The following is a 17,691-nucleotide window of genomic DNA, read 5'->3' on the forward strand; positions in this document are numbered from 1 at the left end:
TAAAAAATTAAATTGTACATTAATCACAGTACTATTTTGTGATATGCTATCAATGTGATCCTTATTAAGCAAGAATTAGTAAAAATAATTTTAGTACAAGTATTTCTTTCTGGAAAAATTCTAGTTCTCAGCAACAAGATTCATCTTCCTAATTTTTAAAATTATGTGCTTTTCATATAACACACTCAGGGACAGGAAGAGTTAACATCATTAAAATGTCCATTCTACTCAAAGCAATCTATAGATTTAATGCAATCCCTATCAAAATACAAACGTATTTTTCACAGAAATAAAACAAATAATTCTAAAATTTATATGCAACCACAAAAGATCTCCTAATAGCCACAGAAATCTTGAGAAAGAACAAAGTTGGAGGTATCATGCTACTGGATATCAAACTATACTATATAAGGCTACAGTAATCAATGGCAATGGAACAGAATAGAGAGCCTAGAAATGAATCCAAGGCTATATGGTCAATTAGCCTATGACAAAGGAGGCCAGAATATACAATGGGACAGTCTATTCAATAAATGGTGTTGAGAAAACTGGAAAGATATATGAAGAGAGAAAAAGAAAGAAAGAGAAAAAGAGAGACAGAGAAGGAAAGAAAGAAAAAGAACCTAGACTGCTTTCTTATACCTTATATAAGAATAAAGTAAAAAACCAATTAAAGACTCAAATGTAAGGCCTCAAACCATAGAACTCCCAGAAGAAAACACAGGCAGTAAGTTCTGTGACATTACTTAAAAATATATTTTTTCTGATATATCTCCTTCAACAGGTGAAACAAAAGAAAAAAATAAACAAATGGAACTACATCAAGCTCAAGAGTATTTGCACAGCAAAGGAAACCATCAACGAAGTAAATGCCTACCAGGTGAGAGAAGATATTCACCAATGAAACAACCAATACAGGGTTAATACCCAAAATTTAAAAGGAACTCATATAACTTACCACCAAAAAATGAAAATCCAATTTAAAAATGGGCAGAAGACCTGAAAAAACATTTCTCCAAAGAGGACATACAGATGGTCAATAGGCATATGAAAAAATGCTCAGTATCACTAACCATCAGAAATGCAAATTAAAAACCACCATCAGATATCACCTCACACCTTTCAGAATGGCTATGATAAATAAGTCAAAAAATAGTATGGCAAAGGTGTGGAACAAAGGGAACCCTTGTGCATTGTTGGTGGGACTGCAAATTGGTGCAGCCACTGTGGAAAACAGTATAGAGATTCCTCAAAAAAATTAAAACCAGAACCACCTTATGACACACCAATTACACTTTGGGGCATTTATCCAAAGAAATCCAAGACAATAATTTGAAAAGATATATGCACTCCTATGTTCACTGCAGCACTGTTTACCTAAGTAGCCAACCTAAGTGCCCATCAATAGATGATTAGATAATGTGGTACATAACAAACACAAATGGAATACTACATAGCCATTTTTTAAAAAATGAAATCTTATCATTTGCAACAATATGGATTGACTTAAAAGTATTATGTTAAGTGAAATAAGTCAGACAGAAAAAAAACAAATACCATATGAATACAAAGAACAAAATAAAAAATAGAAACAGACTCAGATACAGAGGACAAACTGATGGTTGTCAGATATGAGGGGGTTTTAAGGACTAGTAAAATTTAAAGGGATTAAGAAGTATAAATTGATAAACTACAAAACAGTCACGAGTATGTAAAGTACAGCACAAGGACTATAGACGATAATACTGTAATAAAAATGTATGGTGCCAGGTAAATACTAGACTTATTGGGGGAATCATTTAGTAAAATTTATAAATGTCTAACCACTAGGCGGTACAACTAAAAGTAATATAAAATAATATTGAAGGCCAACTGAAATTGAAAATAAAATTTAAAAAAAAAAGCAAAAAAAAAAAATAGGTGCTTTTTTGTTCTTTTGCCCTGGCTGGTGTGGCTCAGTGGAATGAGTGCTGACCTGCGAATCAAAGGGTCACTGGTTCAATTCCCAAACTAGGGCACATGCCTGGGTTGTGGGCCAGGTCCCCAGTGGGGAGCACATGAGAGGCAACCACACATTGATGTTTCTCTCCCTCTCTTCCTCCCTTCCTTCCCCTTTCTCTAAAAATAAGTACATAAATATAATCTTTAAAAAATAAAATACAGAGGAAAATAACATTTGAAGTTCTTTTTAAATGAGATAACATTTAAAGATCTTTTTATTCCATGTTTCTACACATGAATTCACCAACTGACTAAACAATAATGGCTTGTTTTTGATAATCACTTAACTCAGGTGTACGCTTTTGGATCTCAACCCTTTGCAAACTGCTTAAGAAATTTTTGTTTTTTTAATTTTTATTTATTGATTTAAAGAGAGAGAGAGAAGAGAGAGAAAAACATCAATTTGTTGTTCCACTTATGCATTCATTGGTTGATTCTTGTATGTGCCCTAAACAGGGATTGAACCTGCAACCTTAGTGTATCAGGACAATACTCTAATTGAACTACTTAGCCAGGGCTTAAGAACTCTTACTGTACTTGAAAATAAAATGAGTATAATCAAGTAATTAAAAAGTACAATCATTTTGTCAATTACTCAAAAGTTAAAATTCACACAAAACTATGTTTAATATCTAAAATTCTAATGTTAATGACATTATATGACAATATAATTTAAGAGTTCCAAAGCAACTTAGTTGCCTATCTTTCTAGAAAATAAAAATCAATACTCCTATGGTTCCCAAACTTTGAACTAGGGCACTGAAGTTGCACCTGCAACAAATTCAGAGTTTGAAGGGAATTTTTATTTTTTCAATAGAAACACAGTGCCATCTGTCAAATACCTTATGAACTATGACTACTAAGTTGCTTGGGGTACTATTAAAAAATATTGAGATACATCAGCAGACAAAATTTGGGAACTTCTATAATATTTAACTGTAAAGTAGATTTTAAGTAACTTCTTTATTTCTTTCAAAATGGTATAGTGCAAGTGTCACATTAACCTGAGCTGTATTTCTCAACCTCTCTATATAAAAGTAATTTAACAATCTAAAGGTAAAAAATAAAAACACTTAATATTATGGCTTTCACAGTACAGTACTGGGATTAAAAGAGTGAAAATGTATCTCATCTCTCTGCCTAAAGAACCAATTACTACAGTTATTCAAACAGGAGGTAACTTTGTAATTATTCCTACTCTTCAATATTTTTTCAATAAGCTCTTTCCAATTAGGTATTCTGTTCATTAGCCAAGTGGCCCCATATTTCTCTGATCCTACATGTTAGTATAAATTGGTTCCATCCAGGGTCCCATTTCCATCTCAGAAATAAGACAGAATTGTCTGTATTTCTTCATTTGTCACAAAACTTACAAAATCCTTAGGTCAGAGGGACCTTTGGATAAGCTGATCTGTAAAAGGACTGCTAAAAAAAGAGGCTGTCTAGGGGACAGACAGCCCTGGTTCTGAGAAGGGCAGACTGAAACCGAGCTCCAGGACAAGCTGTTTCTAATGTTAATAACCACAAGCAACCCAACTTGGATAGCTTTCCTCATTTGTAAAACAAAAGAAAAGGACTACTGTAGAGTTTGGATCTGGTACTAGGCATCCCTTGAGATCGAGTCAGAGATACAGATTTTCCAGACTACCCTGGAGATTCTGGTCTAGCTCAGTAGCAGGCTGGGGTTGAAGATCACAATCTGTGCAAATGATTCTGGTGTGCAGCCAGGTCCGGGAACTAGGATGATGCTTTACACTGACTTATGCAAGGCTCAGTCAATGCTTTTGACTGATTGATGTCCACAGGTACAGAAACAATCTTGTCCTTCTATGAACAAACATGCCAAGAATGTTGGAATGGAAAGACAGAAGAGCAACACTGAGGAGATCTGGATCTGTTGGATTCCCTAGACTGCTTGTTATGTGAGAAAAACACCACCTCCTCCTTCGTTTAAATCACTTCTAGTTGCTTGAAGCTGAAAAGCATTTCTAATGGTACAGCAATGAATGACCAGATGACCTCATACGTATAGTTCAGATCTAATATTCTAAAGCACTGACTTTAAATTAACTAATTGCCCAGGAAAGACTACTCTTCTACAACAACAGCCCTGCCATATGGCTATCCTGACTTTGAAGTACATCTGAAGACATCATTCAGAAGACTACCACAGCTTTACCAAGTCCCATTCTTTCCATACATTTTCACTCAGTTCAAGAGCACATTAGGTTAAAATTCACAAGCTGAATTAAAATGAGTATATCCTATGAAAACCCCAACTAAAAAGACTACATATTTACATTTATAATTTTTAAACTAATAAGTTTAACCAGATCTTGGTTTAGGAAGGACAGAAAGACTAACTACAAGGTTATTCTTTATGCATCTCTCCCCCATTAACTTTTCTACAGTAAATTAAACTCTGCCTGGGATAGTAACTGTCCCAAAGTTGAACCAGTGTTAAAAAATAAAAAATAAATAAGTAGTGGCTAACAAAGCATATCCCCAAATGGACCATTCCATTTGCCCTATACTTCATATTAAAGATAACTACTGCAGAGGCGTGAAAAAAATCAATAGATACTGATGAAATCCCAATCACGGCAAGGAATCAGGCTGTGTGACAGAGATGGTTGGGTGGCTAAATGTGACTAGGGGAAGGGCACAAGGAGATGCTATAAAATACCACAAGAAATAAAGCAAATTAATTACAGAGGTGAGCTAATTTCCAATTTTTCTATTAGGCTATATCATCTGTAATTTTTATACAAATAAAAACCTGAACAGAAATGCACTGATTTTCAGCCAGGCTTTGGCGAACTTTCCATTTAACTTACCAGTATCTGCTGGGTTGTTGTTGGCTGTAGCCAGGGAGCCGGTGTGGTTTCGGATGAGATTGCCTTGAGCTGATGGAAGGCCTGAAGCTGACCATGAGACAGTATTGTATCCTGAAAGACTCTGCTGCTGCTGGTACTGTTGTGATGGTGGAGGCGGAAGTGGTGATGGACGGCTGAGAGTGGTATTCTGACCAGAAAATGAATTATCTCTAACAGGTCTGACAGTTGAAGCATTCTGTGAGGTAAACATTTGTCGCCCATATGGATCATCAGCAGGCAGAGAGGGATATGAAACACTAGGATACGCAGCATTAGAAACAGTTGACACAGCATAGTGACCGCAAGTAGAGGGAAATCCCTGAGAAACAGCAGGAGAGTTGGCAGAGTACATGACTGGACTATTGTAGTGATTCACAAAAGAGGAGTATGGCTGGGAGGCACTCGTATGCAAATGAGATGCTGATGATGTGGCACCTTGGAAATATTCTGGAGTGGTCCCCACAATGTGAGGGGCAGGAGGACCCCTGCTATACATCTGCTGTGCTCCTGGTTGTTGGTTTGTTGTTTTAGAAGTCACCACATTTTGTGATGGTACTGTATAGAGACCAGAGTAGTAGTCGCCACACTGGCCATCCAATGGCAAAGGGGTCATTTTCTCAGGTCCTTGAGAGTAATGTCCTGAGGGAGCACTATAGTTTTGAGGATACAATCCATACCCAGATGGAACCTGCATTTGATTCTGTGCTGGACCTGAAAAAGAAAAGCAAATAAAGATTGTTAAGGAGATCATTTTAAAGCACAGTTCCCACCTAAATAGTGTCTAATTAATTTACTTCCCTATAATCACAAATTATTAGAAAAGATATATACTGTTTTGGACCCAGTGTGGTAGCTAGTCTCCAAGATAGCCTCCAATGATCCATATGTCCTGGTATTCACACCCTTCTACACTGTACCAGAATTGTTCTGTGTGATCAAGAGCATAGCAGAGGTCCCCAGCTCTCTTGGCACCATTGAAGCAGGGGTGTGGGGGGTTTGGGGAGATGACACAGGAGGAGGAGCTCAGGTGGTAAAGGGAAAAGAGCTTCGCTGGCTCCCCCCACAACTCACCACCTGCTATGTGGCCCATTTCCTAATGGCACAATAGGTACCGTTCCATGGATGACCTGGGGCCGCGGACCACAGGCATATAGCAAAGGTAGTAGTGCAACACTTCCAAGGTTTGCCCAGCCTTGGGTGTTGGCTTTCTCTTTCTTAGATCACTCAGCATGGTAGAACAAACCTGCCAAATTGTGACGAGCCCTATGGAGAAGTCCATGCAGTGAGGAACTAAACTCTGACCAACAGCCAAAGAGACACTGAGGCCTGCCAACAACCACATCAATGAGCTTGGCAGCAGATCCTTCCTACCTAGCAGTCTAGAGATAACTACAGTCCCAGGTGACAGCTTGACTACAGTCTCATGAGACCCTAAGCCAAAGCCACCCAGCTAGGCTGTTTCCAAGCTCACATCCCTCAGAAACTATGAGAGTAAATATTTGCAGTTTTAAGTTGCTAAGTTTTGGGTATATTGTTATGCAGCAATTGATAACTAACATAGTTAGCATGGAAAAAGTTCAAACCTTTCGTATTAGCTTTATAAAAACACTATAAAAGTAACAATATACCCAGTGTAAAAAAAACTTCAAACGATGACTACTATAAAGTGAAAAGTTCAAGGCCCCTTCTCTCCCTGGTATCTGATATGCTACTTCCCAGGAGCAGCTACAGCTAATGGTTTCTTGTGCATCCTTTGTAGGCCTACCTATGTATATATAATATGTAATGTATACATAAGCATACATGTTTTTAAACATATATGTTTCATACTATAATTCTGTAACCTGTTTTTAACTTATCCTAGATATCATTCTGTGTTAGCATAAATTTTCATTATTCTCCTAAAAAATCTATGTAGCATTTCATTGTAGATATATAACATTATTTACTAAATCCCCATTGATGGATACTTATTTCAGGGAGTGAACTAATAAATATATATCTATGAGGTCAATTGGAGGTTTAAAGTTTGTGCTTTTAAAATTGATCATTGACAAAATCTCTCTCCAAAATATCTATCAATATGTACCTCCCATCAATAGTGCTTAAGAATGTCTCATCTTCCCAAGATTAAGTGGCATTTTATTTTATTTTTTTAAAAGAGTTTTTAAAGATTTATTTTTTATTTTTAGAGAGGGGGAAGGGAGGGAGAAAGAGATGGAGAGAAACATCAATGTGTGGTTGCCTCTCATGCGCCCCCTACGTTGAACCTGTCTTGCAACCCAGGCATGTGCCTGACTGGGAACCAAACCAGCGACTTTGATCCATAGGCCAATGCTCAAGCCACTAAGCCATACCAGCCAGGGCTTGAGTGGCATTTTAATCTTTGCCATTCTGATAAGTGAAAAACATTTTAGTGTGCAGTACCTAAGTTTGAGTGATGCTTAAAATCTTTTCTTTTATTTCTGAGTCATTCTGTGTCTTTCTCTGTCATTTGCCCTTTTCTACAGGGTTGTGTTTTAATGAGCTTAACAATAAACCACAACCTTTGGACCAACTTATTGGGCTGTGTTTTATAAGTGTTCTTGTTTATTAAGAAATTTAACCTGTTATTTTTATTTGCTACATATATTTTCCCTTAGGTTATTGTTTGTCTTTTGACTTTATCCATGGTATCTTTTGCTACAGTATCTTGATTATGTAATAATATCTTTCATGCTTGATAAAATCATTCTTAGTAGAACCTTCACATTCCAGTATTATAAAACTATATACTCATGTTTTCCTCTGATGCTTTTAATATTTTCCCATTTATATTTTTATATCTTTGATCACCATAGAAGGTAGTTATTTTATCATTATTAAAATGAACATTAATAACCCTGGCTGGTGTAGCTCGGTGGGTTGAGTGTGGGCTGCGGAACCAAAGGGTCACCAGTTTGATTCCCCGTCAGGGCACATTCCTGGGTTAGGGCCAGGTCCCCAGTGGGGGCCATGTGAGAGGCAACCACACATTGATATTTCTCTCCTTCTCTTTCTTACTCTCTTCCCCTCACTCTAAAAATAAATAAATAAATCTTTTCAAAAATTAACATTAAACATTAATTTTAATAGTCTAATATTAAACATTTCATACTATGTGACACTCACTGTTCTAAATGCTACACATATATTAATTTCCTTAATTTTCCTCACAGCCTCTAGAAGTAAATAGTGCCATTACACCTACTTTATAAACTTGGTAAACGAGGTATAGAAATTAAGTTATTTAATAGTCACAATTATAGAAAGTAACTAGGCTGGGATTTGAATCGAGTAATGTAGCTCAAGTCCATACTTTTAAACAATCATCTGCAGCCCCTCACTACAAGAAAATTTGCTGGCATTCTTTAGCCCAGTAAATATCTGTCAATTGTCCCAAACAGTGAAATCTTGCTTCCAGCAAGGGCAAACTTTACCCTAAAATCAAATGTTCAAATCTTGTGAAAGAAAATAGGTATCTGTACCATATCTCAAATGAAAAGATAGCAAAAACAATTATACACAAGCCACTGTATTCCTTGCTACAATGTACAATATAAAAAATATCTGTTTATAAAAGATATACAAATAGAGCTCAACATTTCCTCATTCTGTTTTTAACATCTACTAAATAATGTAGTAGAACCTTGATCTTTGATTATATAAATACATATTTTATGGCAGACACAAAGGTAACTTACACAATCAAGTTGTAAGGAAAAATATCTATACTTCTATAATTCTAAGAAGTATATAGAAAACCAAAAATTAAGATAAAACTGTTGTAATAGGTGTCCAGTTGACTTTTCTTGCAATATATTTTACATGGCCATGGTTTACCTGAAAGAATTTATTTACTTAAAAGGAAAAAAGTGCAATAGGAATCTTTCATTAACATGTCAAAAAAAGTGAAATGTTTTCCCTCCCCCTTTACTTAAATATATTAAAAAATAGATTTGTTACTATTCACTACAATCTTAAAAAATTGTACCATTATAAGTTTATCAATCAAAAGAAGATCCAAGTCAGAGCTGGATAAATCTGTTCTGATATCTTCCCACTTAATCACTTAATAATTTAGTTGGCTCATCCATGCTACATGTCTGAAAACAGGAAAACAATCATCATGTCCAAGCTACTCAAATGTCATTCTTCTAAAAATAACAGAAATGTTGTATTTGTTGAAATTCGTCAGAAGTGAATTATCCATCAGAGGAGGCGTACTTTCAGTCCATCAAAGAAAAGTACCTTGCCTGGAGGATAAGGGGAGAAGGGGAAAGAGTTCATTGTATCTCAATGCTTACACATCTAAATGTTCCAATAGCATGAAGGGTACGGAAATAATTTCATCAAAAATGATAAATGAATCAAGACTATTTTGAAAGTGAAATGTTTCCTTTGAAATATTTTAAGTCAATTTTTAAAAGCCTGCACTAAAAATAAAAAATCAGTCTGAATGGAAAGAAAATAGTATCTATAATAAGTAAAATACAGTATCTTTAAAAGTTTTATCTTAATGTGACCCAATAAGAAATATGTTTTCTCTTCTTCTACTTTAAAATATATTAGATGCCTTGGCTGGCATAGCTCAGTCGATTTAGCGCTGGCCAGTGAACCAAATAGTTGCTGGTACAATTCCCAGTCAGGACACACGCCTGGGTTCCAGGCCAGGCCCCCAGAAGAGGGTGTGCAAGAGGCAACCACACACGATGTTTCTCGCCCTCTCTTTCTCCTTCCCTTCCCCTCTCTCTACAAGTAAAGAAATAAAATCTTTAAAAAAATAAAACTACATTTAAAAACAATAAAAAATAAAATAAAATTAGGTAACTCTCCTAATTTTCTCTCAGGGAATATATTCAAACTAATATTCAAGTTTTATTTCTTCTGCCTGTACTAAAAACTGTGCCTGACAAATATTACAATAGTTTATATAGACCTATATGCTTTTTAAAGAACAGTCTACAGGGGCCCTGGCCAGGTGGCTCAGTTAGTTGGAGCAATGTCTCCTATACCAAAATGTTGCGGGTTGGATTCCTGATCAGAGCACATACCCTAGGTTGTGGGTTCGATTCCAGTTATGGCACATATAAGAGGCAACTGATAGATGTTTCCATCTTCCTCTCTGTCCCTCTTCCTCTCTCTAAAATCAATAAACATATCCTCAAGTGAGGATTTTAAAAAATGCAGTCTGTAGAGGAAATTATGGAAATTTTTATAATATTAACATTTTCATTTGCCTATATTTCCTATAATTCCCTCAGCAACTGTGGCAGCTTTAAAACATAATTCCCCAGTTCTTTGATACTCTGCTGATTAAAGGTGGGGTCTATGTCTACTCATTTTGAATATCAGCAGACTATCACAGTTTCCACTGATAAAGAATGGCAGAGGCAAAGCTGAGGTTCTTCCCAGGCTCAGGCATAGGACACTCAGCTCCTACACTGTGTGATGGAACATCTGCATGTGGATCCCTCAGCAGCGATGTAAGACCATTTACTCCACAGCTGCCACAGTCGGAAGAAGCCAAACCACATGGAGAGGTCTTGGGTAGTGTTCTGGTCTGAAATCCAGAGTTTTTGATTCTAGCCCAGGTGCCTTCCAAATCATTCCAATCTCCAGCCACTGAATCATCTCTGACTCTTCCCACTTCAGGCTCTAGATGCCTTAAAGCAGAGAAGAGCCATCTCTGCTGTGCCCTGTCCAAATTCTTGATTAATAGAATTTGTGGGCATAATAAAACTGCTGTTTTAAAGCATCAAGTTTTGGAGTAATTTGTTATGTGGCAATAGTACCCGAAACAGCAATTACAATTTTTTTTTAAATATCTGAATTCAGATTCTAAAATTAAAATACAGTCATCTTTACCAAGCATAAAAATGCATTATATTCTTAAAAATCTACACATCACAGTTCCAATAATTATTGTAAAAAAATGGTATCTTCAAATAAGTTAGATATAATGTATGTGTGTACATACATACACACACAGAATGCACTAACTTGTTCTATTAGGAAAATACTGTATTTTGCCATGTATAATGCGCACTTTTTTGCCCAAGTTTTTGATGGAAAAATAAAAGCGTGCAATACACATGGGTGTAATGACTGCATACCATGATTACAATAATGGGTATAATAATCCCGTGCATAATGCAAACAAAAACATGGCTGCTCACTATACATGGCAAAATATGGTAGTTCTTTCCTAGAATATAATATTTGAGAGCAGAGAGCGTAAGTAAAATATGGGAAGAGATGAAGTACATACACTAAAAAAGAAATAAACAACTTAGGGCTCAAAACTAGGTCTATGATGACAGACAACAGCAAGTGCAATCACAGATGTGCTAGAGACCTACACTAGCCACCTGTGGCTGCTGAGCACTTGACTTGATAGTCAGGTTAATTGGAACTGAGAAGTGCTGTAAGTATAAAATACACAATGGATTTTGAAAAAATAGTATGTACAAGGGTAAAGGACCACAGTAATTTTAAATATTGAATGAATGTTAAGATGATAACACTTTCTGCACAGTGGGATAATTGGGTAAATTCAAACTGATTTTACTTATTTCTTTTAATGAAACTTTCAGACAATTTAAATTATACATGCAGCTTGCATTAAGTTCCTACAGAATGCTGCTAAAAGACAACAGAAAAATATCAAGTGAAAAAGGGAATTAATGCCAGTTTTCCACCTAGACCTAAATACTTAAATTAGACATTAGTAGAAACACTAATTAAAAAGTATTTTGAGATATTTCCAAATTTCATTAATGCTATTAATTTCTAAGGAAAAGGGGAAAATAACTGGTTTTCTGGGATAATTTAGATATTTCTTTGGATTCTAAATGATTTTGCAGCCTATATGGAAAGACAGCTGGTATTTTAATATCCTAAAATGGACAGCAACAAAGGTTGTATAGGAGAGAATAAATTAGTTACATAGGTGGATAGTTAAATTTTTGAAAAATAACTCAAGTATTTTCTTATTACAAAAGTGAGTCACTCAAAAACAAGTATAGAAAATGATCAAATAAAAATCAACTGTGATTACTATTTTGATGTTTTTATACCCAATATTTTATTTTTGTATAAAACTGTCCAATTTAGTTAAGTGGGCTTACACTGTACTTTTATATTATTTATTTAGCATTACCTAAATATGTTACCACCATCATTTTAAATGTCTGAGTAGTATTATTCTATTACATGGATTTATCCTTTGTATTGATACTTATCATATGTATTGATACTTTCCTTTTCTAAAAGTAATCTATCAGTTACAATTGTTGGGTCAGGTCCCTATAGTTGGCACTTTAACTGTGCAAACACAGGAGAGTCACCAGATGCTCAGCATAAAAACAGCCAGGGAGAGACAAGGATCAGAGGGAGCCCAGAAGTTGAATTTAACATTCAAAGGCTTCAAATTAGCAATTATAATATGTTCAAAGAAAGAAAAATACATGTTCAAAGAATTGAAAAAATACCATCAGTGAATGAATAGATAATATCAACAGAGAAATGAAAATTATTTTAAAAATGAAATATTTAAAGTGAAATTGAAATAAATATATTAGAGGGCCTCAACAGTACAGCAAGAATCAATGAGCTTGAAGACTGATCAATGAAATGATCCAATTCAAAAAAAGGGAGAGACCTGAATGGTTTGACTCAGTGCATGAGCACTGGCCTGCAAAGCAAGGGGTCGCTGGTTCGATTCCCAATCTAGGGCACATGCCTGGATCGCAGGGCAGGTCCCCAGTGGTGGGAGGGGCGGGGCACATATTGATATTTCTCTCCCTCTCTTTCTTCCTCCCTTCCCCTGTGTAAAAAATAAATAAATAAAATCTTTAAAAAAAATACTGCATAGCAAAACAATACTACATAGCAATAAAAGGGAGCAGACATTGATTCATGCATGGATAAATGTAGCTAAGTGAAAAAAAAAGATGCAAAAGACTACATATTGGCCCTGGTTGGGTAGCTCAGTTGGTTAGAGCATCATCCTGATAAACCAAGGTTGGGGGTTCAATCCCCGGTCAAAGCACATAAAAGAATCAACCAATGAATTCATGAATAAGTAGAACAACATATATTTATATTTATGTTTCTCTGTCTTTCACCCTTCATCTCTCTTTAAAAAAACCAATAAATAAAAATACAAATAAGTAAAATACAATTACATATTTTAAAAGACTATGTATTTTATGGTCCCATTTATATGACATTCTGGGAAAGGTGGAATGACAGGGATGGAAAAAAGAGCAACAGTTGCTGGGGCTGGTGGGGAAGAGTGGATGACTATAAGGCAGGGGTGTCAAACTCATTTTCACCGGGAGCCACATCAGCCTTGAGGTTGCCTTCAAAGGGCTGAATGTAATTTTAGGGCTGTATAAGTGTAACTACTCCTTAATTAGGGGCAAGGAGCTTGGTGCTGCCACCAAGTAGAAACAAGGTGTCAGGCTGGGTAAAAGAAGGTGGAGGGCTGGATTAGGCCCACGGGCCTTGTGTTTGCTACCTGTGCTATGAGAGGACCACATGAGGACTTTTTTATGATGATAAAACTGTAGTAATGGATACTTGACTGCATGCATTTGCCAAAACCCACAGGCCTGTATACTACAAAGAATAAATGCGAATTTATTATATTCAAATTTTTATTAAAAAATCAACCAGGATTTCAAGAAAATCTAGAATGGACTACAGACTCTGACAAATCAGTATGACAACCTATCTGAAAGATACTGAGGTAAAATGCATACAGATGGATGGCAGAAATATAAGTAAAGACATGTTTACATATGAGATACATGAGACATATGACTGAGTGTCTGCCTAGAGAGCCTAGAAGCAGCAACGAGCATATCCAGGGCACAGTTCTTGGTTTCTAAATATCACACCCCAGCAAAAGGAAGTAGGATCACTTGGACAAAGAGCTGATTCTAGTGCTAATGTAGGGCAATTAGAAGATGGAGAATTTTTGTGCCAGAAAATAAAAAAGTGCTCAAAAACCAAAAGGACAGGGGCAGACATACACAGCAGTCAACCTGAAAAAGCTCCCATGGTCAGAGCTGTAAATAATTTGAGCAACATATATAAATGATAGCACTGGATTATCCAAATAATAAAATAAACACCCATGAGTCCATAATAATATAAATGAATGACTGAATAAATTTTAAAATGGGAGAAAAGGAACAAATCTTCCTTACAGAAAAATTCCAAATAATAAATGTAGAAGGAGTGAGGGAAAAAGAGAAGTCACCATTAGAATTTCACACTAATAATTACTGCAGGCAAGAGTCACTGAAAATGGTAAAATTTTGAGTAAAAATTTAAGGAGAAACAGGAATAGTGACTCCAAAGCTTTTCTCCACGAATATTTATTAATACTATGGTGATTTTAACATATGCCCACAAATTATTTGATACACTCTACTCTAGGAGGGAGAGCTGAATTCCTCTTCTGTTAAATGTAGATTGGAGTTAAGTGAATTACTCCTAACAAACACAATAGGAAAAAGAAAAAAAATGGTAACTTTACAGTGGGGGAACCCAGCTGGCAGGTGGACTGAATGTGCCACCTCAATTTCTTTTGTCAAAACCTTATTACCCCCACCAAAGCCCCACCCCTTAATACAATATTAGCAAACTGGGAGTTAGGGTTTTAACTAGGTCATTAGTGTAGGATCCTCATGAGGGACTTAGTGTCCTTATAAAAGAGAAAGAGATCCCTTCCCCGCATGCATGAACTGAGGAAAAGCCATTTGAGCACAGAGAAAAGACAGTCATCTGCAAGCCAGGAAAGGGTCTTCACCAGAACCCAACCATGCTGGCATCCTGACCTTGGACTCCAGTTTCCACAAATGTCTTATGGCATAGGCCACCGAATCTATGGTATGCTGTCACGGCAGCCCAAGTTGACTAGGAATTCCCTCGGTCAAGTGCCCATGGTTAACATGACTAATAGTAAAACAAGCTGATGTCATGTAACCTCTTGATATCAGGTAATAAAAAGGGCACTTCACCTCTGTGGTATTCTTCCTAAAAATTCATAAACCCAATCTAATCATCACAAAGCATCAGCAAGCCCAAAGTGAGGGAATATCTACAAAATAACTAACCAGAACTGTCAGGTCCTAAAAACAAACAAACAAACAAACAAACAAAAAACACTAAGAACCTGTCACAGACCACAGCAAGCTAAGGAGAAAGACAGGAGAGGAAGATATAAGATTTTAGAGGAAGCTGAGTGAGGATATTGCATTTTCTGTACTATTTTTGCATCACTTCTACAAATCTAAAATTACTGCAACATAAGCTTTTAAAACATCAGAAAAGAGCTAAAAATTAACTACTAAATCGACTGAGAGTTTTTTAGAAAAATGGCTACACCAAACATAGCATAGTGTTTTTCCTAAAAATCAAACAGGATTTTTATTTCCTTGTTTAAAGTTTTCTAATGGCTGCTCTTGCCATCAAGAAAACATTCAAATTGTTCAGCATGGCCTGTAAGACAGTGGAAGACACAATAAGCTCTCCTCCATCCCATGCATCCTAATCCCTGGAACCTGTGAGTATGCTAGGTTAGATGGCACAGGGGAGTTAAGGTTGCAGACCATATTAGGGTTGTTAATCAGCTAATCTTAAAATAGGGAGAGTGTCTTCAATTATCCAGGTGAGCTCAACGTAATCACAAGAGCCCTTACAAGTGGAAGACCGAAGTGAGACAGAAGACAACTCAGAGATGCGATGTTGCTAGCTTTGAAGATGGAAAGAGTGGGATGAGTGGAGGAACATGGGCAGCCGCTAAAAGCTGGAAAAAGCAACCAAATGGGTCTGTCCTAGAGCTTCCAGAAGGGAACGCAGCCCTACCGATGCCTTGACTTTATTTAGCCCAGTCAGACTTCTAACCCACAGAGGATGAATTCATGTCGGTTTATGCCACCAATTTGTTGTAATTCGTTACAGATGAAAAGAGAAAACAACTGCAAAAAGGTCCTTCATGACCTGACCCCTTCTTTACCTCTCCTGCGCTATCCTCACCACTCCTTCCCACAAAGATTTTCAACAGGTATGCCTTAATATACTAGGTACTACAAATCCTTCACATGAGTCTACTAAAGTTTTATCAATAAATAAAATGTAATTTTGCTACAATTTAGGATGTCTATTGTTACAGTAAAGTGACAGAATGTTGACCTCATAAGAAGAGGTATAACTGCTACACACACACACACACACACACACACAGAAACCACAGCACGATGTTAGGTAAGAGTGTATGCTAGAGCTCTGCCTCAAGAGGCCATCTAAGAGGTTGGTTAGGGCAGAAGTCAGTTAAGTTGTCACGTAAATATGTGATACTTTTCTAAAACTTGCTTTTTTAAAACATAGGTGTTCAAAGTTTAATTCCTTCAAGAATGGCACCAAAAATGTTAGCACTACAGGAGCCATGAATATGAAAAGGCCACAATATCACTGGTGCACACATTCTTACCACATTAACCTTTTTCTCAAGGCATGCTTGTTCACCTCTGATCCTGCACACAGGCTCTTCCATGGAACCTTCAAAAATTCCCTCTTCTCCCTTCATCTGACCAACTTCTACCTGTTCTTCAGACATCAGCTCAGCTCTTCCTTTAAAAAGCCTTCTCTAACCCTGTAATGAATGCTTGCTTAATGTTGCATCTATAGCAGCAGTCCCGACCTTTTTGGGTCGACACCAGGGGCTGGTTTCATGGAAGACAATTTGTCCATGGACCAGGGTTGGTGGGGGTGGGGGGAAGACAGAAAGCAGAGCTCAGGTGGTAATGAGCGGACAGCCAGGAAGAGGGAGGTCGGGGACCCTGATCTGCAGTATCTTGAGCCACTACAGATAACTTTTCACATGAACTGTAATTGCCTAATTGTAAACTCTGGAAGTGAAAAACCTGGGTCTAGTTTGCTCTCCGCTCTATAATGCCCCTAACGCTTAGCATAGTGCTTGGCTCATGGAAACCATTAATACATTTTTTAAAAAGCCTAGTAAAAAATCATCAAATACTTATACACTAGGCATTTACCTTATCACAGTGTATCAACAAGAACTGTATGATCTAGAGGTGTCCAACCTTTGGCATCTCTGGGCCACAATGAAGAAGAGTTGTCTTGGGTCACACATTAAATACATTATGACATGTAATCACACAAACACAAAAAAAATCTCATAATGTTTTAAGTAAATTTATGATTTTGTGTTGGGCTGCAGGTTGGATACCCCTAAAACAGAAAGAACACAAAACTTAAACAATTTTCACTATGTAATTTATATTCTAGTATTTTTACTTGGTATTTTACACATTTTACTCTGTAGAACTCCAAGTATAAAAAAGTCTGAAACAAAAGGAAAGAAAAACCTATTTCATTACTCTAAGGTGTTTTGACACTGCCATTTTTTTCTTTTTCTAAATCTTACCAGGTGTATTACAATAGTTCCCTACTGCTACTGTGACAAATTACCACAAACTTAGTGGCTTAAAACAATGTAAATTTATTCTTTTATAGTTCTGGAGATCGGAAATTCAAAATCAGTTTCAATGGGCTAATGTCAAGGTGTCATGAGCAGAGCTGGCTCCTTTTAAGGCTCTAAGGAGAGAATCTATTCCCTTGCCCTTTTTTAGCTTTAGCGGACACCTGCATTCCTGAGCTCATAGTCCTATCTTCAGAGCAATTCACTCCAGCCTCGGCTCCTGTGGTCAAATTACTTCTCTGTTGGCTGGGAGATCCTCTGGTTTCCCTCTAATAAGGA

General features: G+C 36.6%; 1 protein-coding gene across 8 annotated transcripts in view; it reads right to left on the reverse strand.

The window, feature by feature from the left end:
• Positions 1 to 17,691, reverse strand: part of SEC24B (SEC24 homolog B, COPII coat complex component) — a 90,688-nt gene that overhangs the window by 64,952 nt on the left and 8,045 nt on the right. For 7 of the 8 annotated variants that reach the window (XM_036025419.1, XM_028506014.2, XM_036025415.1 and 4 more), the window contains exon 2: positions 4,839 to 5,588. In XM_036025419.1, the coding sequence (XP_035881312.1) occupies positions 4,839 to 5,588 (750 nt within the window). The remainder of the gene's footprint in view (positions 1 to 4,838; positions 5,589 to 17,691) is intronic. The other variant, XM_036025427.1, reaches the window with a different exon arrangement.

Source organism: Phyllostomus discolor, chromosome 1, assembly GCF_004126475.2.
Source record: "Phyllostomus discolor isolate MPI-MPIP mPhyDis1 chromosome 1, mPhyDis1.pri.v3, whole genome shotgun sequence".
NCBI lineage: Eukaryota > Metazoa > Chordata > Mammalia > Chiroptera > Phyllostomidae > Phyllostomus > Phyllostomus discolor.